At 40.0% G+C, this 25,548-nt stretch overlaps 1 protein-coding gene across 8 annotated transcripts in view; it reads right to left on the bottom strand.

Moving 5' to 3' along the window:
* Positions 1 to 399: 399 nt before the first annotated feature.
* Mitf (melanocyte inducing transcription factor) overlaps positions 400 to 25,548 on the bottom strand; it is a 232,065-nt gene continuing 206,916 nt past the window's right edge. For 6 of the 8 annotated variants that reach the window (XM_017796629.2, XM_029560649.1, XM_029560647.1 and 3 more), the window contains 5 exons: positions 17,877 to 17,994; positions 15,856 to 15,930; positions 12,049 to 12,124; positions 8,153 to 8,300; positions 400 to 3,929 (listed from right to left, as the gene is read on the bottom strand). In XM_017796629.2, coding sequence (XP_017652118.1) covers positions 3,528 to 3,929; positions 8,153 to 8,300; positions 12,049 to 12,124; positions 15,856 to 15,930; positions 17,877 to 17,994 — 819 coding nt within the window. In that variant the 3' untranslated portion in view covers positions 400 to 3,527. The remainder of the gene's footprint in view (positions 3,930 to 8,152; positions 8,301 to 12,048; positions 12,125 to 15,855; positions 15,931 to 17,876; positions 17,995 to 25,548) is intronic. The other 2 variants (XM_017796630.2, XM_029560648.1) reach the window with 1 other exon arrangement.

Genomic DNA, 25,548 nt, shown 5'->3' with positions numbered 1-25,548 from the left:
TATCTTTTCTGTAAATATGCAAAGGTTTCTCTGACAATTTCTCCCTTTTTTAAATAAAGCTACCTCTCACTGAAATATTTTACATAAACCCCTTATATCTAAAGTGGATTCTTGGCATCTGGGAGTTCAAAAATCTCCCCCAAACTCCGAATAGGGAAAAAAGCTACATAATTATAGCTCATTTAAGAGCAAGTCATAAAGTATTCAAAAATGTTTCTAACCCCAAAAAGTACTATCTTAGAGTGGCATTTAAACTCAACAAAGTACTACTGGCAATTACATTCTTTCCTTGCAATTTGTTATTCATCAAGTTGGAAGAAAATGTATGCTGCCATTGTGTAGTGAAGGCGCATGACATTCAAAATTGTCACCAACTAAACACAACTGGCCACCACTATGTGAAAAACCAAATGCTTTAATGAGGCTATTAAGAACAACAGTTCAATTATGTCATTGGATACATTAATATCAATTCGTAATATACAGTGCTATGGACCATACAGAAAGTATTGCTGCACCCAACAGTGGGGCTATTATTAACATTACAGTACCAAGTGTCCGCAAGAGACAGTCATTTGTCATTTTTATCAAGAAGTCCGTTTTTTATACTGTTATCAATATCAACTTCTCCCCAGTGCATTTTTAAAAATATTAAGAAGTGCATTACTTTGTGCTTTTTATCTTTCAATGTCCCATGGACTTTGTTTGTTCTTATTGCTTTATGGTTTACCAACAACCAGAAAGAACTGTCATCCTCTATGTATGATCAGGTTGGTTGTATGGTTTTTTTGGCAAAGTCAGAAGGTTTGGTATTTCCATCGCCTTACCCAGAGGCAGGTAGGTCATTTTGGTATTTTGGTCACTCCAAGCGGAGGTCCAATCAATCCTGAGTCACAATTCTGCACCCAGGGTGGGGGAGTGGCGTGGATCAGTCTCTCCTTAAAAACAGTGAGCCAAAACCACTGCCTCTTGGCTTAACCAGTTCCTGAAAGAATCCACACTCTGGCTGGCAAAAAAAGAAAGAAATAAAACCACCCCCACATTGCAGCCTTTGCCTGGCTTGCTCACCTGCCTTTCCCAGCAGCTACCTCTCATCAGGAGGTAGGGGAGCAGGCAAAGGAAGGTTCAAGAGCTGCAGGAGTCAGGGCGGTGGTGCAGTATGCCATATTGTCTCTCGACAGAACTTTCTATGAAGTTGTTCCACCACAGCCATAGTCCCTCAGCTGTGGGTTAGTCAGCCCTGTGAAACTATGTTCTGTTATTTAAAAACAGCTCTCAGAATCAGCTAAGAAAAACTACCATCATAGCATTGTGATCTTCAACTTCTGTATCCAGCCCTCTCCCCCTATATAAATATGAAGAGAAAAATAGACAATGCTATGTGTATCGGTGAACACTATGGTACAATTAGCTGTTCATGCAGATTTGCATCACTATTCTAGGAAAAGAGTTATATATTTAAGGGGGTTGAAAGAATGGGAACTTATTTTCCCTACCCCCTTAAGTAATAAAGCTACAAAACTGATAACATTGCGTCAATATTTCCAAGGACTCTCACTCCCCAACATGCATGGGAACTGCACAGCTGATGACTCTCACTAAGGCCATCCATTCACACATCTGACAGTCACTCCCCTTGATTCTCTCCATCATCCATCACCAATTCACATTTGACATTTAAACACTTTTTAAAAACCCTCCTGAAAAAGGTTTCCTGATGAAAGAAGTTGGCACTGTCACTAAAATATATTTCATATTAAAAATATGTGAAGGGAAATTGGAAGCTCTTATAATGTCTACACCAGCATCATGCTACATGTTCCTCTTTACTGCAGATACCATCTTGAAACTCTCTCCTACATTACAGTTCAGTCAGTGCTAGCCCAAAAAAGACTGCTGCTATATTTAAGGCACTTCATTCTGAAAGGGTATGCTTTATGCCACTCACTATTCAGTTGTAGGCTGCTACCGAGAAACTCCATTCCATAGCCCGGCTTGTAACACTATCATCAGTATAAAGCATCTGGGCTTGGTACATGTGAAACTACTGTGATTGTATAGGGCTACACAAGTAGGGAATGCACGGAAACCAACTTGATGACGCTGCTGCTTATTATAACATTGTTATCAAGTAATTTGCTAATACAGTGTTTCTTTAAATCCAGCCAGTTTGTTGAAATTCCAATTTAAATGACCATAGTGAGCATAGTATGCTATGGTTATCAGTCTCCAAGTATATTGTTAGTTTCATATCTTAAAAATAAGTATGTATTTTGTTTTCCTAAAAAGTCTGGTTTTTAATCTATTAATACTATACCTTAAATGTGGTGAAAAACAGTTTTAAGTGAGACTGGAATATACAAAATATCTGCAAAGCTCTCTTTAAACACAAGACCTTGCATAAAAGTTTTCTTTCATGGATGTACAAAGAATGCAGAAAACCATCAGTGAGTTGTAAAAATAGTGAAAACTTGCCATTTTAAGATACATATTCTTACAAATTAAAACAAACATTGAAAAAAACAATGATAATAAAGAATCTGTACAATCAAAATGACTAAAACATAATTTAAAAATAAAAATAGTAAAGCCAATTAGAAATGTGCCCAGTTCGGCTGTCTTATTAAAAGCAAAAGTGAAAAAAAAAAAAAAAAGTAAAACCAACATTCAGTATCCCTTGATATTTTACTCAGGGAGGACATTCATTACCATTTCAAAATAAAACACATCTTATGAAGAAACTGAATCACACTCAGTAAATGAGGAAAACTAACTGGGCCGAATCAAAGCCAGCAAGATCAGACCCTCTGTTTTGAGCCTTGGTCTAACTCCTTTCAGTTTGGTTAGCATAAAACATGTTTTCTAACCAGATCATCCTCATGAAAATGACTGCTATTTTCTTTTTTGTCTTTACATAATGTATTCTTCCTTTAAGCAGTTTGCAATATAAAAACTAAGTGATGCTAGTCGGGTACTGTGTTTTTAAGGCAGTACCAGAGAGTCAATACTTTTATCAAGTGGAAAAGGGTTTTTAATGGGTGTCTTTTCCACCTTTTTCTTCTTCAGCTTCTTCTTCCTCCTTCCTTCTTTCTTTTTTTTTTTTTTTTTTTTTTTTTTTTTTTTTTTTTTTTGGCTGCTTTACATTCTTTTAGTTAAACTTTACATGTTAATTTCCAAGGAGGTCACAGATATAAAAATCTCAAACCTTATTTTCCCCTGAATGAAACGGATAGACACGTCTCTGATGCAAAAGTCCTCTTGCTCCAGAAAGTTCACGTTTCGAGAATTCAGTTCACAGATACTGCACGCAGATGGTACAATACTTTGGAGGCCTTTGTAGTTGTAAAATAGAATATACAAGTCTAGTTCACAAAATTCTAAAAATAAAATATATCCCGGGCTATTGATAAAGCATGAAAAAATTCATATTAAAGGAAAATTATCAAGAAAACCCCTTCAGGTAAATAATGAAGTCCACTGATGGAGGGAAGAAGCAGTTTGTGGCGAGGCAGAGCAAGGCAGGCTCGCTAACACGCATGCTCCGCCTCTTCTGTGCTCATACTGCTTCTCCGGCTGCTTGTTTTGGACGCTCCAGGGGACACTGACGACAGGAGTGGGTCGGTGACACCAACAGGGGAGAGGGTATCGTCCATCAAGATGTCTTCCAGCTTGGAGCCCATCTTTGTGGGGACGCTATAGGCTGGGCTGCTCTCAGGTACAGTCCCGAGGTTGTTGGTGAAGGTTATGGTGCCGTCCGTGAGATCAAGGGTTGTCGTACAAGTCAGATCCGCCTGGTGCTGCAGAAGTTCTTGGCTGCAGTTCTCAAGAACTGGTTCTTGTTTGATGATCCGGTTCACCAAATCCGGTGAGCAGAGGCCAGTGGATGGGATGAGGGAAAGGCCGTGTGCTCGAGCCTGCATTTCGAGTTCCTATAATAAAAGTCAAAGTCCGACAATTAAGTAGGTGTGCATATAAGAACTACACAGTAGAGAAATTACACCTTGATGAGGCTATGGTGGTGGATGTATGTTGGTATGCCTTTGCTCAAATCCATCACCAAGAGTGTCTATAAATTAAGGGTGTGGAGGACAGGAAAAGTCACTTCTAATGAAGAAACCACTCTGGTGCAGATGTTAATGAGAGGCTGCATGTCCCAAAGGACATTGGAATTGTCTAGAGCTTGCATTCTATTGTACTGTGAGCCTGAAACTGCTTTGAAAAATAGTCTGTTAAAAAAAAAGGAAAGGGGCTGGGTGTGGTGGTGAACGCCTGTAGTCCCAGCACTTGGGAGGCAGAGGCAGGTAGATCTCTGTGAGTTCAAGGTCAGCCTGGTCTACCTAGTGAGTTCCAGGACAGCTGGGGCTACAGGGGGACCCTGCTTAAAAAAAACAAAAAAAAAAAAAAAAAAAGCAAAGGGACAACTATCAATCATTAAGGTAAAGATTGTTGCTTTTTTAAAAATAAAATTCGCATTTCTTAACGTACATGAAATACCTTTTTAGGTGGATTGTGGATATTATTACATATTAAAAACAGAAAAACACACAGATATTAATGATGAAAACAAGGATGAGCTCCCCAGGTTGGCTGTCATCAAGGAAAAAACCTGACAACAAATGCTGGTTTAAGGTACGGAGAGCGGGGAACCCTCAAACACTGCTGGGGGGAGGGTAAACTGGTGCAGTCACTGGAGAAGTCAGTGTGGAGGTTCCTCATAAAACTGAAACTAACTCCACATGACTCAGCTATCAAACTCATGGGTATTTACTCTAGGTCAACATAGCACAGAGATGCCTGCTTATCCATGATTATTGCTACCCTAATCACAATAGCCAAGATACAGGACCAGCCTAGATGTTCATCAATAGATGAACTGGTAAAGAAAATATACAATAGAATTGTAGTCAGCTGTAAAGAAAAATGAAATCTTGACATTCGCATGAAAGTAGACGCAACTAGAGATCACTATGTAAAATAAAATACCCAGACTCAGGCAAATATCGTGTTTGTTCTCATATGCAGAATCTAGATTTAATATGTGTGTGTGTGTGTGTGTGTGTGTGTGTGTGTGTGTGTGTGGCATTAAAATAGAAGGGGAACTACTTGCCTACTTGCAAAGAAAAAGGGGACCAGTGGGAGAGGGGTTGGGTGAGATAAGAAAGCATAGAGAGATGGGGAAGGTAAATATATGAGCAAAGTATACAATATATACATACACATATATGTACACATATATGAAATGTATGGAAAAACCATAATTTTGTACAATGTATATATTTAAAATTAGAGCAAATAAAAATAAAATACTAGGTAAATAGTAACATAATGGTATATATAAAATGCTTGGGAGGTATTTAATGATTTCAAGAGAAATGGTAATACTTGCTCAACTACTGGACCCCAGACATTCCTCAGTTTTACCACAAATGTGCTGCACCCTTGCAGTCCCTAATTTCAGCTAGAGTGTGTTTAAGTATGAGTATTTAAGTATGAGTGTGTTAAGTTTAAGTATGAGTATGTTACATACTTTTTGGTCATGCCATAGTATTGAGAAATTATTTTCTGGAGGGCTGTGGTAACCAGGACCTCGTAAGCATCAACATGGAGTAGAAGGTAAGGGTAGTTGATCTAATCTCATTCCAAGGTTTTCACAAGTTGTGTGATGCCCAGGAGGCATACCTATTTCATCACTAAGTACCATAGTTACTTAAAAATCAAAGTGCTATTTTTTTCAATTATATGCATTTTTTCAAAGTAGTTACTGAGCTGTTAGACAAAAACAGTCAATATTTTGCTTGGATGTGGCAGAAGAGTAGATATTTCTTTTGGCTTCAGGGTGTGGTAAAAAAGTCACTAAGGCACCAATGGTACTATGAAATAAAATTCAGGCTGAGAGCAAACACGTCCACATTCTGCACCAGCAGCCAGAACTGCAGACATCTAACCCAACTCCCCATAGCAATGGGAAAGCTTTTTTAAAAATGTCAAGTTCTCGTCTATAAAATGAGTATGATCTTCCTACACGTACTTATTTGTTCTGGGCCGAACTGTGTACCTCTCCCCCAAAATGTGTATATTTAAGCCCTAACCCCAGTGTGTTAAAATGTGACTATTAGGAGGCAGGGTCTTTGAAGAGGTGGTTAAGATAAAATGCGGTCAATCCTGCTTTTTTGGACCTCCATCTTTCAGAATTATGAAAAAATTAACTCCTGTTATTTAACCTTCTGCACACACTCAGTGGTCCTTTTTCACAGCTGTAATAGCTGACTGATCACTTGGTAACTGTCCATGATGTGCATCAAACTTCATTTCAAGATGCCTTCGGAGCATGTTTTCCCTCTTTCTTTCTGAATATCCTTCAATACTCCTAAATGGACAGCAGAGATCACCCATGAATCCCCAATAACCAGTCGATTTCCATTTGCTGTTCTGTTTGTGATAAAATAATATATTAAGATAAAATATAGATGGGAAACACGTCTTTTGAACTCATTGGGAAGGAAAGGCACTTTCCACATGGCACGACCTCTTCATTTAGCCCACAAACTTGGAAATAATGTGTGTGAAAAGCCATACTTGGTCTGTGTTAAAGCTGTTGGATCTGCAAGCTTGTTCTCTGGAAGTAATAGGAGTGAGAGATGACGGGTGTGGGACGCCATACAAATGTCTGTTGCTTCCCCAGACCATCTCTAGAAACAGGCCTCTCCAGGCATCAGGCTAGAGCCCTGGGCAATTTAATAAAGCAGACTTTCCCCTGATAATAAGACTTCATGCTCTTTCTTCTGTGAAGATCTCTGCATGCATCGCTTAGATTGAAAATGAAGGGAGGCCCTCAGCCCTGGCTGAAAACAGAAGCTCTTGTAACTCTACACCAAGAACAGCACCTCCACACATGCAGTTCACCTTTTCAAAAATAAGCAGGTAAATGAACTTAAAGAGATGCAAACATCTTACTGGATCCTTTGTTGTTTAATTAAAGGTGTTTATCAGCAGATTAAAACAGTTACTTCAATTTCTAAACAAGGTGCTAAATCTCATGTGGAGCACCAAGGATTCGTTGTGCAGAGTTTGCCTAATTAATAATGTTTCCTATGACTTGCAAAACTTGTAAGGCAGCCCAGTCACTGGAAGGAAACTATCACCATGGAATTCCAGTGCTGGTATTTCACAGCATTCATATTTCATAGGAGCAAATAAGTTTGGAGTATTGACACGAAACAAAAATTAGCTCTTCTTTCCAAAAACTATATTTTAATACTTGTATAAGAAAATAACATATTAGTGGAAGCTGCATTTATAAGCAGGTATAGCAGGTACCAGGAATTAAATTCCTAAGGTATTTTATGGAAGACATGAAACATAAAACAAACAACGAAAGCTAAAGAAGGTGGGAGGAAGGTCGGGAAGATTTCCAAATTACACCTAGCCTCTACTGATTCCCTGGATTCTAAAACCCAGGCCCAGAGGAGCACCACCTTGTGCCTCCCAGCCTGTGGCTGAGGATCATTGCAGTGGCAGCAAGATCTTAGGGGAGATATGTTGTGAAGCACAGAGAGGATAGGACGCTGTCATCACACATGTTCAATGTCCTGGCCACGTACCCCTAGGTGAAGCACAATGCAGATTCATTCTCACTGAAGGTCCAGCCAGCAACACTAACTACACCTGAGGGAGGCTCACTGGTACCCAGACAGCACATCACAGCCTTCTTGGCCTTGGGAAGCATTCACATACTTCCTCATGATGCTTGGGGTCCATGTTCAGCTGAAAACTCCCTAACAAAGTTCACTGCACTGTGGAAGACAGACATGTCACAGGCTGGAACTTTCTGATAGCAGAAAGTGGTGAAACAAGAAGGCAGGACCTGGACTTGGAGCTGAGCTGCTTGGCCTCCACTGGAGAGGAGCCTGATGGGCAACTCAAGTTTGCTCCTCTGCACTTGTCTGAGAATGACTGTGAAAGTGCCACCAGCATTAATGTAGGAGCTACCAATTCATTTGTGCAAGGAGGCAAATTCACAATCACAGGATCTACAAATAGTAAGGGTCACCTGTGTTAAGACTGTGCCTGCCGACTCCCCTTTGGCTCATTATGTTATTTCCTGAAAGCAGTAATATACATACTGTAAACATTGTAGGCGCATGGCAGGTACCTGTATTCTGAGCAAGAGGTGCCGATTGGCATGCTCCAGCTTCTTCTGTCGGTTTTCAAGTTCCTTTGCACGTTGCTGCTCTCGTTGCAGCTTTCTGATGTAGTCCACGGATGCCTTTAAAATGGTTCCCTTGTTCCAGCGCATGTCCCTGTGTCAGAATGGAGCACAACCAGCTCTTTAGGAACTGAGGTTCCCAGAAAATTCAGTATTCAATCTCTTTAGCTGGAATGACAGTCACACAGCAGGGACACCTATTGTTCATTAAGTGCTCAGCAAGTGCTGACCACCCACTCATTTGGTATACATTATCTGTTATCTGTTATCTTAATCCAGACAAGCTCCTTCCTCCTTCTCCCCTCCCTCCCTCCCTCCTTCCTATTTCCTTCCTTCCTTCCTTCCTTCCTTCCTTCCTTCCTTCCTTCCTTCCTTCCTTCCTTCCTTCCTTCCTTCCTTCCTTCCTTCCTTCCTTCCTTCCTTCCTTCCTTCCTTCCTTCCTTCCTTCCTTCCTTCCTTCCTTCCTTCCTTCCTTCCTTCCTTCCTTCCTTCCTTCCTTCCTTCCTTCCTTCCTTCCTTCCTTCCTTCCTTCCTTCCTTCCTTCCTTCCTTCCTTCCTTCCTTCCTTCCTTCCTTCCTTCCTTCCTTCCTTCCTTCCCTTTTCTTTTTTTCCTCTTTTCTTCTTTTTCTAGCTGGTCTAGAACTGGCTATGTAGACCAGGCTGTCCTTGATCTCAAGGAGATCTGCTTTCCTCTGCCTCCAGAGTGCTAGGATTAAAGATGTGTGCCACCACACCCAACTACAAGCACCTTATAAGGTGGGAATGTTGTACAGATATTGAAACCACTACAATTCAAAGCAGTCTAAATCACAGACCTCTCACTGGGTTAAGCCAAGATTGAAATTTTAGTCTGTGGATAACTAAAGCTTATTTGTAAACACTGTATTAAACTATTGAAGATATTTAGAACTATAAAGGTTTGTTTGCCCGGACTAGATAATCCACAGTTAACAACAAAGGTTCTGTGAAATCCCATGGTTTGTCTGTGGTATATAAACATCATTCTGGGATTTTTATCATGAACTATCATGGGCAGTCACCTAACCTTTCTCTATATCCATTTTCTCATTTGCAAAATGATGATACTTTATGTGTATAAGCAGTCTTTGTAAGCGTGTTACTAGAACTGGGGGCGGAGGATCATTTTATATGAAGGACTGTGAAAGGTTTGCATCACTATTCGAACAATGGAACAGGCACTATGTCAAGTGTTCAACATAGTAACTATAAACTTCAATCTCTCCACAGCATTTACTATGTGCTAGGAACTTTCTAAAGTGCTTTACAACTCATTTAGTCACAATATCCTCCATGTGTAGGTTCTACTGTGATCCTTCTTCATGATCCTCTTGGAAAGTACAGCACAGAAAGGTTATGAAATGCTCCCAAGATCACAGAGCTATGAAGAGGTATAAGCAGTAAGTCTAGACAGCCTTGTTCTAAATCTTCTGTCCAAAAGTACTGCACTGTTCTTCCCCCTATGTAAGTGAGGACTCAAAACAACCAGACCATGGAGGGGGAGTTTGATGCTTCTTTGCAGATGACAAAGTTGGATCCCAAGAACACAAGTGTCTTCCCTAAGGTCAGACATCGGGGAATGTGTCTGTTCTGGAATTCCAATCTCAACAGCCACAAAAGTGTATGCCTTTCAGTTTTTAATCACCGTGTGGTTCCCACGTACTTGTATGTGAGAAAATTATGATCACTAATAAAATGTAAGTGAACGGACTGTAAAAATTTTAGAGTACTCCAGAACAAACAATAAAGAATGAAAGAATGAATTATATTTATGTAAGTGATTCTTCTATACTACTTGAAATTTGATTCCTATTATAGACTATCTTCAACATGATGATGGCAACAATGACAAAGACAGAATCCATGTAATGTCCAGGGAACCATCAACACCATCACTTACTGCTGCTAAGAGCAAATCAGAAGCATTAGGTGGGGTACATAAGTGGTAGGCCATTAAAACAAGTCAAATAATAATTGATCCTCATATGGGTTAGCTGAGGAACAAAACAGACATTCTCCCATGAGGGCAGCCACAGCCCCCAGAGAGGTCCATGGGGTGGGTCTCTTGGGTCTGAGCACCAAAGACGGAAACCCATACAGGTGAGCACAGGGACCTAATACTCAAGGCTAAAGTCAAAGTAACAAGAGATAAAGTAGTCAGTGAGGCACATGATTATAATGTCCGATGCCTTATTTAGTCATCCAAAGTAAGAAGCTAGAGCTGGACCTCTCAAGCCCAGTTCTCAGTAAGTATTTCAATCAGTTATCTTGAGGACTACCTCTTAGGAGACGCAATCAATCAGTTATGTTCCTGGGCTTAAAGGGCTTCAAATATTGCTTTTTGGGGGGTGGGGGATGACAGGAATTCTTTTTCATATGTAAGTATGTATGTTCCCTCAAATATATAAAATCAATCAAAACATAATCTTTTGGGAGGAGAAAGTATGGGCTCACTAAAGCAGTCACTAAAGTGAGTTTCTCTAGCATGTTCAAGGCACAGTCTAGAAGCCTGGTGTGGAAAAGCTAGTATACACATTATGCTCTGCTTTACCTTAAAACAGTGTCTATAATGAAAGGTCACCATTGGTCTAGAGTATAAACATTCAAGTTCTAGTGCAGTGGAAGAAGATATGCAAATGCAGGCTCTCACTGCGGCCTTATAATTTCATAACATGTTACTAGAGTGAGTCACATGCTACACTCTAAAAGAATATGCTAAAAAAGTGAAAGCTGATAAAGAACAGGAAATAGGAATTCAATTTCAACTATCATGCAAGACTGACTATAGGAATGAAGGTCACAGCCCTTTTGGAGGATAAATTTGTGCTGCACAACTGTGAATCTGAATTCTTCCAGTCTGAAACGCCTCTCCCTGAAGCCTTTGAAAGCAGTGTTGGAAGATGGAAATTGTGCCATACATTCATCAAAACCACCTCACAATTGGTAATAGTTTTATTTTATTTTGCTACAAATTCCCTGACAATAATGTGAATCGCAGATTTAATAAGCCTTGCATGAATAATGCTTGATTGCATCTTTACTTTTTATTAGATAGCTAAAAGGTCATATTCAAAGGCTAATTTCATAGAATGCCTGTGGGGGCCATTAAAATGTATACATCCCCCAGTTCTCTACCGCAAATGGGCCAATTTCTAACGGGTAAAACTTGTGTATTTGTTGGCCTATTTGCTGATGTGGCAGATAACGTGGTAGGATATACCAGAGAATTATCTCTATAGCCATTATCTCTGAGAGAGGAGGTGGAAGAAAGCCCAAGGCTGAAACTCGAATTAGCTGCCTTGTCCTTAATAAGAGGATTAAACATTACCCTTTTCCAAGATTGGCAAAACACACAAAGAATATGCACGTTTTCATAAGAACAATTGCCCTTCTGTCTTACCAGTATCATTGAACTTGGTGTTTCCAGTGTCTGCTCATCAGTGCCCGTTTGGAGGTACTGGGCAAGCTGGTGTGCCCACACTCCACAAATCTTGCTTTAACAGCTACTGAGATCTTGTATGTATAACTATTAAAGAATTTTCTTTTCAAAAACTAAGAATGCTTTTGCCGAGTTCCCAGATTTCTGAGAGCCCTGATTCCTTACATTCAAACCTAACCATTTCAGGACCAATACTTCTTTTGTGCAATTCTATACATTTTTCTTGAACATTTAATTTGGTTAAATTAACCAAAATAAAGGCTTAGAAAAAGAAGCAGAGGGAGAGGGAAGACTTCTTCAATTCTAAATGCATATTTTGTAACATAGGAAAAAACACGAAGGTATGAAAAATCTATGATGCAGATTAACATGCAATTGTACTCACGGATCATTTGACTTGGGAATCAAAGTACCTAGCTCTTTAATACGGTCATTTATGTTAAATCTTCTTCTTCGTTCAACTTCAAGAAAAGAGCATGGGGAAAGGGTCATTAGTAACAGCATCACACATGCATTTAGACCATCTCATTAAAGTGTGCACATTGACTTTACCAGGTTAGGACAATGTAAACTTGAACCTATTTCCCCCTGTGGTTATCATATTTTTTGGTATTGTTTAAATAATAGGAGCTGTCTTTGTACAGAATGCCATCATTTACAAAGCATTCGGATACACAATTTTCTCACTTGATTCTGTAACAAACAACTCTGAAACCAAACTGTCACCCTCAGCTACAGCCAGCAATCGGTCACACAGCCCCACAACTCAAGTCCTGTCCTTTGCAATAGGGCTTGGCAAAGTTTTATAGAGATAGAGAATAGGTTCTTGCTTTGAAGGTCATGCATCAAAAGCGGAGCTATCTGTATTGTACTTATTTAACTAGAGAGAAGACAAATTTGTGATGACAACATTTGCACAGATCTGTATCGACAAAATTGTCTCACAGTATCAGTTTGGTATGACTGGGACAGCGCAAGTCTGTAGCCGAGTGGCATCAGGATTACTTTTGATGTTGAAACTTGAATTTTACATATTTTTTACTGGTCACAAGATATCACTCTATTTTTTTTTTCGGTTTCCTTTTAACCACTTAAAATATTTTTTTAAAAATTTAGCTTATAATATATTAAAAAACTCCTACTCTAGCCTGGGACTGTCAAAAATAAATATAATACAAGTCACACATGTCATTTTAGGTCCTTCAATGACCATATTAAACTAGTAAAACAAAGATGAAATTAACTCCAATATTTCATGAACCCTATTATATGTTAGCAGGTAATCAACATAAAAATTTAAATTAGATGGTGTGCATTCTTTTCTTCATGCTGTTTCGGAAATTCAAGTATATTTTTTATTTCAGCATTTCTTTGTGGGGCTGGTGACCAATCCAAGGGTCCTGTGCATGCTAGGCAAGTGTTCTATCAGCCCAGCTCCCAGTTCCATACATCACAATTTGAAGTAACCATATGCTGATGCTCTGGGTGTAAGTGGCAAAAAGCTACCAAGCAGACCTAAAACCCGTTTAGCATTTAAAACCACACTGCGCATCTTGACAGCATCCTCATTCCACAAATCTATGTTCAATGAAATTCTTACTTTCTGTGGTAAAGATAACAGAGTAAGGCATGTGAGATAATAAGTGTTTCAAATTTACCCAATACAGCAAATAAATTTCAAGTAAGGTCTAATAAATTATGTTTATTTTAAAAGTTCTAACATTTTATTTATATTTGACCCACTAATATTCTGTACATGTAGATACATAATGTTATTCACGATTTTTCCAATATAAATAGCACTTTGTCTTAGCTGAGTAATTATTCCAATGATTAAATACACACATAATATAAAAACAGATATATAATACTGATTTTTTTTGTCTTTTTTTTTTTTTTTTTTTTTTTTTTTTTTTTTTTTTTTTTTTTGAGGCTGGGTCTCCCAGTAGCCCCAGCTGTCCTGGAACTCACTATGTAGACCAGGCTGGCCTTGAACTCACAGAGATCTGCCTGCCTCTGCCTCCCGAGTGCTGGGATTAAAGGTGTGCACCACCACGCCCGGCTATAATACTAATTTTTATTATTAGGGTTATAAACATAACAAATACAAAATAGAAATACCAAGTAATAGTCAATGATGCTGATAAAGGAATTTTTAGATTTTCTTATCCACTCATTTATACCCTCTAAAACTCTGAAGTATTATAGAATTTCTTCCTTTCCCCAAGCATATATACCAAGTACACACTGCTGACAGTCCAGACATCAACATGGAATTGCAAGCTCCTATGTCTGACCAATAGCCATCGTTACTTGGAAGGGTACTAGACAGCCCTGGCACTCTAGACACAAGTCCCCCACTTTTTCAGCCCCATTAGCCCTACCTGCAGACTGAAGGTGACTCGTTTCAACAGTGATAACATCTTTCCAAATACTGATGCCAGAACCCTGAAATCAGCTCCACACCCCTTCCTCTCCTGTTCCTCATCTGTCATCTGATCTTGTTGGTTTTGTCTTCAAAATATTGCCTGAACCTCTGTTTCTTCCTGAGAGATGTCACCATCATCCTGGATTACTGCAATCCTCCTAGCAGGCATCATGTTTCTGGCAGGCCCATCCCCCGCCTTCCCCGCCCCACATCTATTGATCTGTGGAGAACCCAGTGGCCAGAGGGGTCCTGTTAAAGCCTAAGTGAGGGCATGCCAACTCTTTCCTCAAAACCCTCCCATCACTCCCCATTTCACCAAGTCCTTGAGTTGTCCTACAAGGATCTGGTGGGCCTTGCCCTGCTGATCTCACTATCTACTCCTCTCCCAGACTGACACAGTCATCTCTAGAAGTTCACCTGTGAGCTTTCCCTTTGGCCCCCACTGACTCCTTGCTAAGTCCACAACCGAACCAGGCATACACTGGCCATCTTAATATGTTGTTCCTGCTGCCTAGAACATTCTTCCTCCAGATCCCTGAATAGCCATTTACTTCCTTAGGTCGTGAATCAAATTTACTTATGTGAGCTCCCAGGTCATCCTATTTAAAACTGATCCTCTACCTCCCATGCCCATTATGATACTATGTCCACTGGGCCCTATTCCGTCTTCTCACAAAACTCTGTATCAGCTAATCTTTAATTATTTCACTTATTTACCTATTGTGTTTCTTCATGGCTGCGGTCCAGGCAACCATATGTGCCTGACATGATGAACATTAAAGAACAGCACCTTTAAAGTAGAATTGCACTAAAATGCTTCTGCCTTTGCCTTTTCTCACTGATTGGCACACTGCTGACCTCCTTGTCAATATTTAGAGATGCCACATTCGATTTTCAATGTGGGACTTCCCTCTTTGAATATTTATTATGAAAATACTAGCTTGTATCTTTTGGTAAAAGATGAAGAAAGCTTCTCAAATTGAAACAGAAAGTGGGAGGGAAGTACTGATAGAGTAGACATACACATTCCTCAGGACCCAGCCCAGAGAAGCAAACCTGTGCACAGGAGGTGTACGTACATGTTCCCCCAGGCACTGTTTATATGGGAGAAAACTAGAAACAATACATACACACAGCAGTAAAATGGCTAAGTAGGGAGAGCCCAGGTGGGGATACGATGTGACAGTATTTACAAAGTAGGCAGATCTAGATTTGTAACAGCAAGTTCTTCTACACACACTGCTTGGGTAAGAGAGAAGCAGGTGGCAGAGCACGGATACTGTAATATGATCTGTGTTCAGACACACAAAGCAAAGCTCTTGATTTTCCTCACGTACCCATATGTGTCTGCTCTTAAATACATAGAAAAAGTCAGGAGAAACAACACCAGACTGCAAACAATGCTTGCACCTGGTGATTAGAGAGCAGCATTGCCCTTTTCTGTCATTTCTCTTAATCAGGAAAAAAGTTTTATAGAGTCTAAGTTTTTAGACTCTAAAAATCTATTTAGGAAAAAAGCATACAAAACATTCTTGTACTACTATAAATAAATAGAAATGTTTCAAAAACAGAATATATGTGTTTGTCAATTATTTTGATTTGAGATAAAAAAATTTCTCTAGAATACAATCTCCTTCCATAAAAGATACTTTTAACATCTAGAGAAATTATTTTTCCTCCAAAATTTTTGGAAGCAGTTTTTGATACCTGAAGGAACACTGACATCATCATCAAACACCATGGACATAAACAAAACCAACTTACTTAAGTTGTGATTGTCCTTTTTCTGCCTCTCTTTAGCCAGTGCTCTTGCTTCAGACTCTGTGGGGAAAATACACGCTGTGCACGTGAATGAAGTCATTAGAAACTGGAACTGTTTGAGGGACACAGCAGTGTTAACTATAAAGCATCTCTTGTAAATGTACAGAACCTTGTCTAGTTGGAGTAGAATGAAAATATTATTTTTCAAGTGATATTTTATAAAAACTTGTACTTCTAAGGCTACATACACCAAATGTCTGCAAAACCTGTTTCCATAAACCGGTAAGAGATAAACAACAGCAACCCACAGCACACTGAGACTATACACCCATGCTAAAAAGGCTGACATAAATAACTAGAAAACTATGGGAATTTGGTATTGTATTCTATTGTTAGGAGTCCAATTTTATTTTCAGGCTAAATAAAATGTCAGGTGTCTTTTATTCCTATGGTGACATGCAAAGTGAGTGGGGAAGCTTCTAGATTACATCTCCACAGCCTGTGACAGGTTCCTGGAAATGAACTCATTTTATTTTCAGAATGTGGAGCCAGGTTCTCTCAGAATCTACTAGAACAAAATCATGTCACAATTCCTAGGAGCCACTATGCACTACTTGCATGTGTATAAAAGCATAGGTAGGGACAGGTCCCAAAAGTATTTGGTGACAATTCCATTTGAAAAGTTCTATTTGAATAGCAACTCATGTGAGATTTTGGTGTTAAGAGATTTCTTTTTTTCCTCATAGAGAACAAATAAATCCACCAAATAAAACACGCTGCTTTATCAATCCCGAGACTATTTTGTTAGTATGCTTTCAGAAGTGATGCCCATGGAAGTACTTGACTACAGTGTATCATTTTACCTGAAAATAGAAATATTTCAGCAGGATTTTCAGCTGCTGAAGCATACAAACTGATCACATGACATCATATGCACATAGTATGTATGTATATGAATGTGCGTGCACACTGTGATGCTTCAGTCAGTGACAGACTGCATAGAAGACGGTGGTCTTGCTAGCATATGTAAAGACACTCTGAGATGTTCATACAGTAACAAAATCACCAGGTGACGATACTGCACATGCACACACACTGTGACTTTTACGCTTTTTGTTGTCTAATACTTTTCCTTTTGGTGGGATTCTTAGTTGGTTTTGGCTCTGGATAGCTTTTGTTTCTTAATAAATTACCTTCCAAATTAATGGTTTTTAAAAACGCCTTTTGTTACAAATTTCTGAAATGTTTTTTATAACAATACTCTTGGATAGGACAGGGATTTTTACAACAAATCCATATCCCATATGCTCAGTCTCTCCCCCCAATTCTGTAAGAAACAAGAACCAAATAATAAATTGGGCTCTGGGACAAGGGCCATAAAATCCACCATGGTAGAATGTCAGTTCTAATGCAGTTCCTGTCATGTTTTATCCTCAAACATCTTCCTTAAAGCATCAAACCAAGTGGCAAAATAAGTAATTTTATACTTGCCTCAAAACAAACAATTCTGATTGCTCCATTTTATGATTTATTTTTCCTTCTATAATAAATCCTTTGTACATGGTAGAGTAAAAAATAGAGGGAGGCATCTAAAGATGTAAGAAATAAATTCTTACTTGATCCAAACTGTGGGCTTCAGTGTGTATAAAAGGAAAATTCAAAGCGGAATCCTTATACTCAGTGCCTCCAGGGACTTGGCAAATAAAATATACACCAGGTTGGGTAGAGATACTTTACAGCTGAGAGTGTTACCTACAACTCCCAACCCGAAGGGCACAGTAGTCAGACGCGGTGATAGTGGTCCTCATTTCCCATATCTCAACAAACACTGGACACTAGGAATTTGAAATACAAACCCTCCATGTTAACACCCTGCATGATGTTTCAATGATTGCAGACACATAAAAGTATATCTCCTAGTTAGATACACTACACTGGGCTACACTTTTATTGTATGGAGAACTCTGTCCACTGAGGAAGATAACAGAACACCACAGTAAGAGGCACATGTGCCAGGTACATACCTGTGAGCTCCCTTTTTATGTTGGGAAGATTGGCTGGACATGAGTTGCTGATGGTGAGACCTGGAGGTGGTAGACCCTGGTTGCTATATAGGTCAATCAAGTTTCCAGAGACAGGTAACTAGAGTCAAACATGAGCATCAATGAGTTGTTGAACAATGGTAACACTTTTTTAGATAAAACTCATGATGTCCTAGTCCAGGATTTGTTTAAAGGAAACATTTTGCTATGAAAAGCTGTATCTTAAAAATGGAAAAATGAGATATATATTTTCCCCTCACTCTGAGTTACATAATCTGTTTATAAAGAGGGAAGAAAGGATGGACTGTCTCCAACTGATAGAATGGTTATTGGCAACTAGTGCCTGGGGGTGCATTCTAAGCATGGAGGCAAACGGCAGGTGTAAAGTCAGTCTTGGCTATTCTATGGAATAGTATTCTATGTATGACTTTCTATTGCACTGAGTTTTTAATCAAAGTCTGTTTTCTGCTTTCTCTCTTTTTCTGCTCCCCTCTGCTCTCTCTTTTATAGAGAAAAGCAATTACAAAGGTTTCATTTTTTGAAAATGATCTCCTTATTGCAAAAGAAAAAGCTGGTTTCCTTAAAAATGAAATTACTTAGAGAGCCACTAGAGGGAGCCCAAAGACTTTGAAAGAAGGTTGAAAGAAAGGTTTAGCCTTCCCAAAGTAGTTTAACTTAACTATACGGAGCACCTCTGTCTCCTCAAGTCCTCTTGGGATTTAAAAAATAGATGTTGTTTATTTTTGTTTTATGTGTATTAGTGTTTGTATGTGTGCAAGCGCACAACGTGTCTGAGTTGTCTTGGGATGTTTTATATCTTTTTTGTTTTTTGTTGTTTGTCTATTTGGAGACAGGGTCTTCCAGTAGCTTTGCTGGCCTGGAACTTGCTATGTAGACCAGGCTGGACTTGAACTTCCAGAGATCCCCTGCCTCTGCCTCCAAATGCTGGGACTAAAGGCATCACCACCAAACCAGCCCTTCTCTTGAGATGTTTTAAAATATTTATTATTTTATTTTAAGTATATGAGTGCACTGCCTGCATGTAGGTGCACCCATGTTGTGCAGTACCCTTGGAGTTCAGAAGAGTGCATCTGATCCTGTGGAACTGGAGTTACAGAGAGTTGTTAGCCTCCATGTGGGTCCAGGGAACCAAATCTGGGTCCTCTGTGAGATCAGTCACTGCCCTTAAGCACTGAGCAATCTCTCCAGCCCCTCTTGGGAAGTTTTAAAGCCTCAAAATCATTTTCATTTTATCCTGACATTGGTTTCCAGGTTGGACACGGATTTCCCTGTAGCTATCTCTATACAATAGAGTCACCAGTACATTTTTAATAGATGAGGCCTGAAGTCTTCCCTCTTCTTTTGCCCTGGAAGAAGTCCTAAACATTAACCATGCAGGATGGGAGAACGACCTTGCTCCTTCATCAGAGTCTCACCGTTTTCAGAGCATTTCAAAGAATTCCTGTGAGTGCCGGGTCAGCGATACCATGTGTCAATTAGCCCTTTCTTTACTTGGTCATACTCTGTCTTATTCCTTGTGTTAGAAAAGTAAATTCAGAAAGTATTTAAGTGTGATTAAACCATTCAGTGACCCAGAGGTAACCAGCAAAGATGGAGCTTAGTACACAGGTTGTGTTATGCCTAATCTGAGAAGTTTAGGATCAGAAGAGACTTCTGCTTTGTTTTTCTGTATTTGTTTACACATGGCGTCTTTGTGACACCCAAATCTAAACACGAAATTCATTTACATTTCAGTTATATCTTATACATATAACCCAATCATAATTTTATAGAGTACTTTAAGTTTACCTGCTTTTTGACTGTAACCCATCTCATATAGTCCGGTATCAAATTCCACTTATGGCATCAGGTTGGCACTAAAAATGTTTTAGATTTGGGTGCCAGCAAAATGGCCCAGAGGGTGAAGGTACTTTCTGCCAACCAAGGCTTATGACCTAAGTTCAATCCCTAGAAGCCACAGGGGAGGAAGGAGAGAACTGACTCCCACAAATTGTCCTCTGACCTCGACAGGTGTGCTGTGGCAAACAAGTACACTCCCCTACCACCACCACACACACATACACAGACACAAATAAAAATTAAGACAGCTCAGCTCAGTGGGTTAAAGTGCTTGGTACTCAAGCATAAGGACCCAAATTTGGATCCCTAGTAACCACATAAAAGCTGGGCACATGTTTGTAACCCCAGCTCTGGGTTGGGGGTTGGAAACAGAAGGATCCTCAAAGCTTACCCACCAGCCTGCCTAGCCTAATTGGCGAGCACTACGTTCAATGGGAGACCCTGTCTTGAAAAAATAAGGTGAAGATAGACAGAAGGAGACTACTGACATTTTACTTCTGGTCTCCACATACGTTCTCACAGGTAAATAGGTACACACACACACACACACACACACACACACACACACAAGGTTTTGGGTGAGTGACATTCAATTTGTAGTACTATTCAGTGTCTCAAAATACCATGAAATACAGAAAAAATAAAGTATGAACAATAATAGAATCAGGTGTGCTTCAAACTTGCTTACCTTTTGCAGTAGCCACTTCGGTCTATTCCTATGATGAGTTCTAAACAAACAGTACATGAGCTAATCCCCTAGCTAAGGAGATAGGAGATAGGGCTAGAGCGCTGTGTACTCATGTGCACACACAAGATACGTTCTTTTCTTTTTTGGTATTTTTGTTTGTTTGGTTGGTTAGTTTTTTGAGTCATGGTCTCTCAGGAGCCCCAGCTGGCCTGGAACTCACTATGTAGACTAGGCTGGACTCAATCTCACAGAGATCTGCTTGCCTCTGCCTCTCCAGTGCTGGGATTAAAGGTGTGTGCTGCTACACCTGGCTCTCAAGATACTTTCTGATTGGGTTCTTGATCCTAGCTCTAACAAGACTGAAGATAGCAAGCAGGGCAGGCAGGTGGGCAGGACTAGTCCCTGGTGAAGGTAGCCTTTACAAAATCTGCATAAACATTACACACGCCCAAGTCCTGGACACATGGCAATAAATACACATTGTGCTAATTTAAAATGTCCTTGAGCCATATTTCAAGGCCCTCCAGCTAAGGAGCTGATAAAAGGTGACTTTGATTATTAGCAGTCATTCCACTGAGTGGTTCTATTTGAAATGGGTCACCTCAGGGTCAACCTTGCTCTCTGTGTTTGATTTTATTCTTGTCCAACTTAACCTTAACACAAAGTGAGAGGCATTCACATGTTTTGATAAAGATGAAACTCATAAGCCTGCTTGAGAGCGAAGTTTATAAACTTTGGTCCAAACCTTTACTCTTTCTGGAGTTTCAGATTTAGTTTCTGGCAAAAGTGACTGGGCATTATAATAAAACAAGAATGTAATTTAAAAGTCGAAAACAATAAGCTAGAGGATTATTTTCAGGGCTCTAGAAATATAAATAATATATATTATCATATGCAAATTGTATATAAAACATGCAATTGTGCTGTTAGGATGATTTGTTAGGGACAGACAATTGATACGTACAGCTAGCTTTAAAAAACAAGCTTCTAGCCAGGCATGGTAGTACATACCTGTGATCCTAGTCCCTGCTTCACAGGGATGGAGGATCAGAAGTTCAGTCTTTGCTACAGAGTTAGTTCGAGGCCATTCTGGACCTACATGAGACCCAGTCTAAAAAAAAAAAAAAACCAAAACCGACCAAACAAAAAAAGCCTCTGGGTTGTCAGTGAATTTTCACTGAACACACAGCTACTACATTTCAGAATAAGAACTCTTTTTAACCATATTCTAAAAGACGATAAGTATTGCACATATATTTAGCAATATGCTTCACACATCACAAACATTTAAGGAAGTTACAAAGACTGTTTAAGAAATTATTCTTTGGTTGTTAGCCTTAGCCTTAATGACTGAGGCACTCCTTTAATCCCAGCACTGGGGAGGCAGAGGCAGGTGGATCTCTGTGAGTTCAAGGCCAGCCTGGTCTACATAGTGAGTTTCAGGCCAGCTGGGGCTACAGGGAGACCCCGCCTCAAAAAGACTCCCCCCAAAAACCTCATCTCTTAAAAAAAAAAGAAATTATTCTAAGTTGAATCCTGGACTTTGGCACGGGGGGGAGGGGGGTAAGGATGGAAGGACATGTAGGAGAGAGGAGAAGAGAGAGAAGGAAAGAGAAAGGAGAAGAGGGGAACAAAGGAGAAGGGAAGAAAGAGAAGAGGAAGCAAAGGAGGAAAGGGAAGAGAGGGGAAAGGGGCGGGAAAAGAAAAGACAAAATTTTGTGGTTTACTTTCTAAGTTAGGAAAAGGTCCTCATAAACACAGCATCATAACTGGGTCAAAAATAACACCTCTGGAAGTAAGAAGAGGCCTCTGTTTACATGGCCGATCTGCATCCTTTCTGGTTGCTATCCAGAAAAATCTCCTGCCTGACAAGATTTCGCTTCCAGAGCAGGAGCTGTACTACAGACCCATAGGCGTCACAACCTACGCAGAACAGGTGAGAGGAAGGTCACTGTGCTTTTGCCTTCCCCCAGCCATGCGTTCTGCTGCAACAAAATGAATATTTTCCCAAGTAAATGATCACTGTAAAATGTTATTATTTTCTCTGTGGATGGTCCCCTTCTCTGAATATCAATTGCTCACTGTTAACACGAGTAAACTGGGACTTTTATTCTTTGTTTGTGAGGACACAAGTGGCCCCTTGTACTCTCAGAGTAGTTATTTCTAGACCTCAACTCCCTTAGGATAGTTTCCTCTCTAAGTGTTCCTTCCTTTTTTTAAAGTAGTTAACTTGAAACAAAGCATTTCACAGAATGAACATTTAATTTAAATTTTACTGTGGGGAAAAAAGTTAAAATGTGACTAGGTTGGCACTTGTTTATTTGACTTTGACAACTAAACTGCAGGTTCATTAAGAATTAGAGTTTTAGGCTTCTTTTTCCTGTGAGTGGCCTGAGGTGACCAGTGAAAATGGCTAGTCTCTTGACCCATAAAACCCTACAAAATCATGCAAATCAAGATGCTCCAGTCTTCCTATTCACTTTAAGAACACACATGAAACTGCCCAGGCCATGAAAAGTATGCATATTCTATAAGCCACCAAGTATCTGAAAGACATCATCTTAAAGAAGCAGTGTATGCCATTCCAGCAGTAGAACTGTAGAGTTGGTAGGAGTGGGCCTGGACACAAGGGCTGAATTTTTGTTGCACATGCTTAAAAATGCAGAGCGTAATGCTGGACTTAAGGGTTTAGATGTAGACTCTCTGGTCACTGAGCATATCCAGGTGATCCAAGCACCCAAGGTGCACCACAGAACTCACAGAGCTCATGGTCACATTAACCCATTCATGAGCTCACCCTGCCATATCGAAATGATCCTCACTGAAAAGGAACAAATTGTTCCTAAGCCTGAAGAGGAGGTTGTACAAAAGAAAAAGATATTTCAGAAGAAACTGAAGAAACTTATGGCAGGAGAATAAATTGAGTGTAAAATAAATGCAGATAAAAGTATATATTTTAAAAAAAGAATTAGAGTTTTAGGCCTAGAGAGATGGCTCAGTGATTAAAAGCACTGACCATTTTTGTAAAGGACCTGTGTCTGGTTCTGAGCACCCACATGGTGGCTAACAACCATCTGCAACGCTGTTACCATTGCATGACACTTACACACAGGGACACTTACATACATGCTGGCAATACACTCATACACATAAAATGAAAATAAACAATTTTTTTTTTTGAGATAGGGTCTCCCTCTAGCCCCAGCTGTCCTGGGTTACACTATGGAGACCAGGCTGGCCTCGAACTCCCAGAGATCCGCCTGCCTCTGCCTCCCGAGTGCTGGGATTAAAGGTGTGTGCCACCACGCCTGGCCAATAAAAAAATATTTAAAAAAAAATTAGAGTTTTAGAATTGGCATTCACTTTTAGCAAGAGCTTATCAGGCCCCAGATTGCTTTTTTTGTGGATGAATTCCTACAGCTCTCACATTAAATATATTGCGTTAGATGAAATGGCACATTTTGCAGATGAAGAAACCAAGGCAAAGAGGTCAACTAGCTCACTCAGTAGGCATGCACACATGAACTGGGGATACAGCTTAGTGAAGGAGCACTTGTCAAGCATGCATGAGTCCTGGGGTTTGACCCCAGGCATTGCAAAAACGAAATAAAACTAGAAAGAATCTTCATTTAAAACCTGTGCTCTAATCTCTCTATAAGGCTATCTTTGATTCAGGAGCAAAATGCTACAATAGTTCTTTCTGGATGAGACCCTACAAGGTGACACTATCCCACCTCAAGCAAGGGGCATAGACATGGGGATGTGTGGTGATAAGGCTAGTGATTTCTGAGGGTGATTTCAGAATACTATTTCTTGGCTGGGAATGAGTTCACCCCTTCCTGGGAAGCTTTGTTTTCTAGGAAATCCCTGTGACACAGCCTCTCCCGCCTCGACTGTCCATCTCAACTCATGGGTCACCTAGCCACCCCTTCAAGATAGTACAGTCCAGGAGAATGGAAAACTTCGTTTCCTTTTCAGCTCTGACACCTTGTCTAGGAGGCATTTCAGTAGATGCTCAACCTTAGAAAAAGTTCAGGAATGATCACCTGATGAAGGAACATCATCTCAGTGCCAATGTAGGTGGAGGAGACACTGTATTAATTCTGAAGGATAGAAGCTGATGGAGTCATGTCAATCATCTTTAGAAGGACGGGCATGTACAGTTCACCTAGAAGCAAGCTGCAGCCTGTGCTAATGCACAGAGGCTCACTGTGAGGGACACCATGATTAATAAGTAAAGTTACTCTAACATGGAGCTTGGCACATTTTTGAGCCTTAGTCAACATTAGTTGAATAAACAAATATCAAATGTATTTGATATCACAACTAGTAAATTACAAGAAATAATTTAGACAATACGGCTGAATACAACTTCTGTTTTCAGTGCTAAATGCTATTCATACTTTTTCAGGTAGGAAGACAGGTGAGTTAGGTATAATTAATAACACTATTTTCCAGATGTGGAAACATAGGCGGTCAAGAAGCTGAATCACATGGGAGCTCACAGAGCAAATGGCAGGCTTTGGAGCTGAACCTAGGTCTGATCGTAACTCTCCAATTCCTAGCCGCTGTGTTTACTGCTTCTCTTCTGAGTCAGTGCATCACCTTCACTGCAGGTGTCTAAGGAGCTGGATACCTGACATTCTGCATGAGGATGAAGGTCATGCAAGAAGCAGCTAGTACTGACAAGTGCAGCATGGATCTTATAGGCTGCAAAGCAGAGTTCCACAGGAGCCAGACAGAGGCTCCAAGCACATAGAGTTTGGCACAGGCATATTGATCAGAATCTCAGATCACCTGGTTCTTCAAAAGTCACAGAGTGAGGCGCTAGAGTGATGCCTCAGTGAAGGAACAGTAGGAAACAGGCATTAATAAGGGAGATAGGGATAAAAATTGGGTTAGTTTAAGGGAGGGGAGAGGGAAGGATATACAAGGAACCTAGGGGATAAAGGGAAAGAAGGAGCTCCAGAGAGGTAGGACAATAGGAGAAGGGTATTAGTAAGGGAGAAAGGGGGGACCCTTGAGGAACAAATCCTCAAACAACCTTAAGAGTAAAAATAAATCGGTTTATCTGGACCAACTGTATGGCCTTAAACACCCAAAAGG

Source organism: Nannospalax galili, unplaced genomic scaffold, assembly GCF_000622305.1.
Source record: "Nannospalax galili isolate Female #2095 unplaced genomic scaffold, S.galili_v1.0 scaffold1051, whole genome shotgun sequence".
In the NCBI taxonomy this organism is placed as follows: Eukaryota; Metazoa; Chordata; class Mammalia; order Rodentia; family Spalacidae; genus Nannospalax; species Nannospalax galili.
Note: the sequence above shows the minus strand (reverse complement) of the source record. Positions and strands in the feature narration are given on the sequence as shown.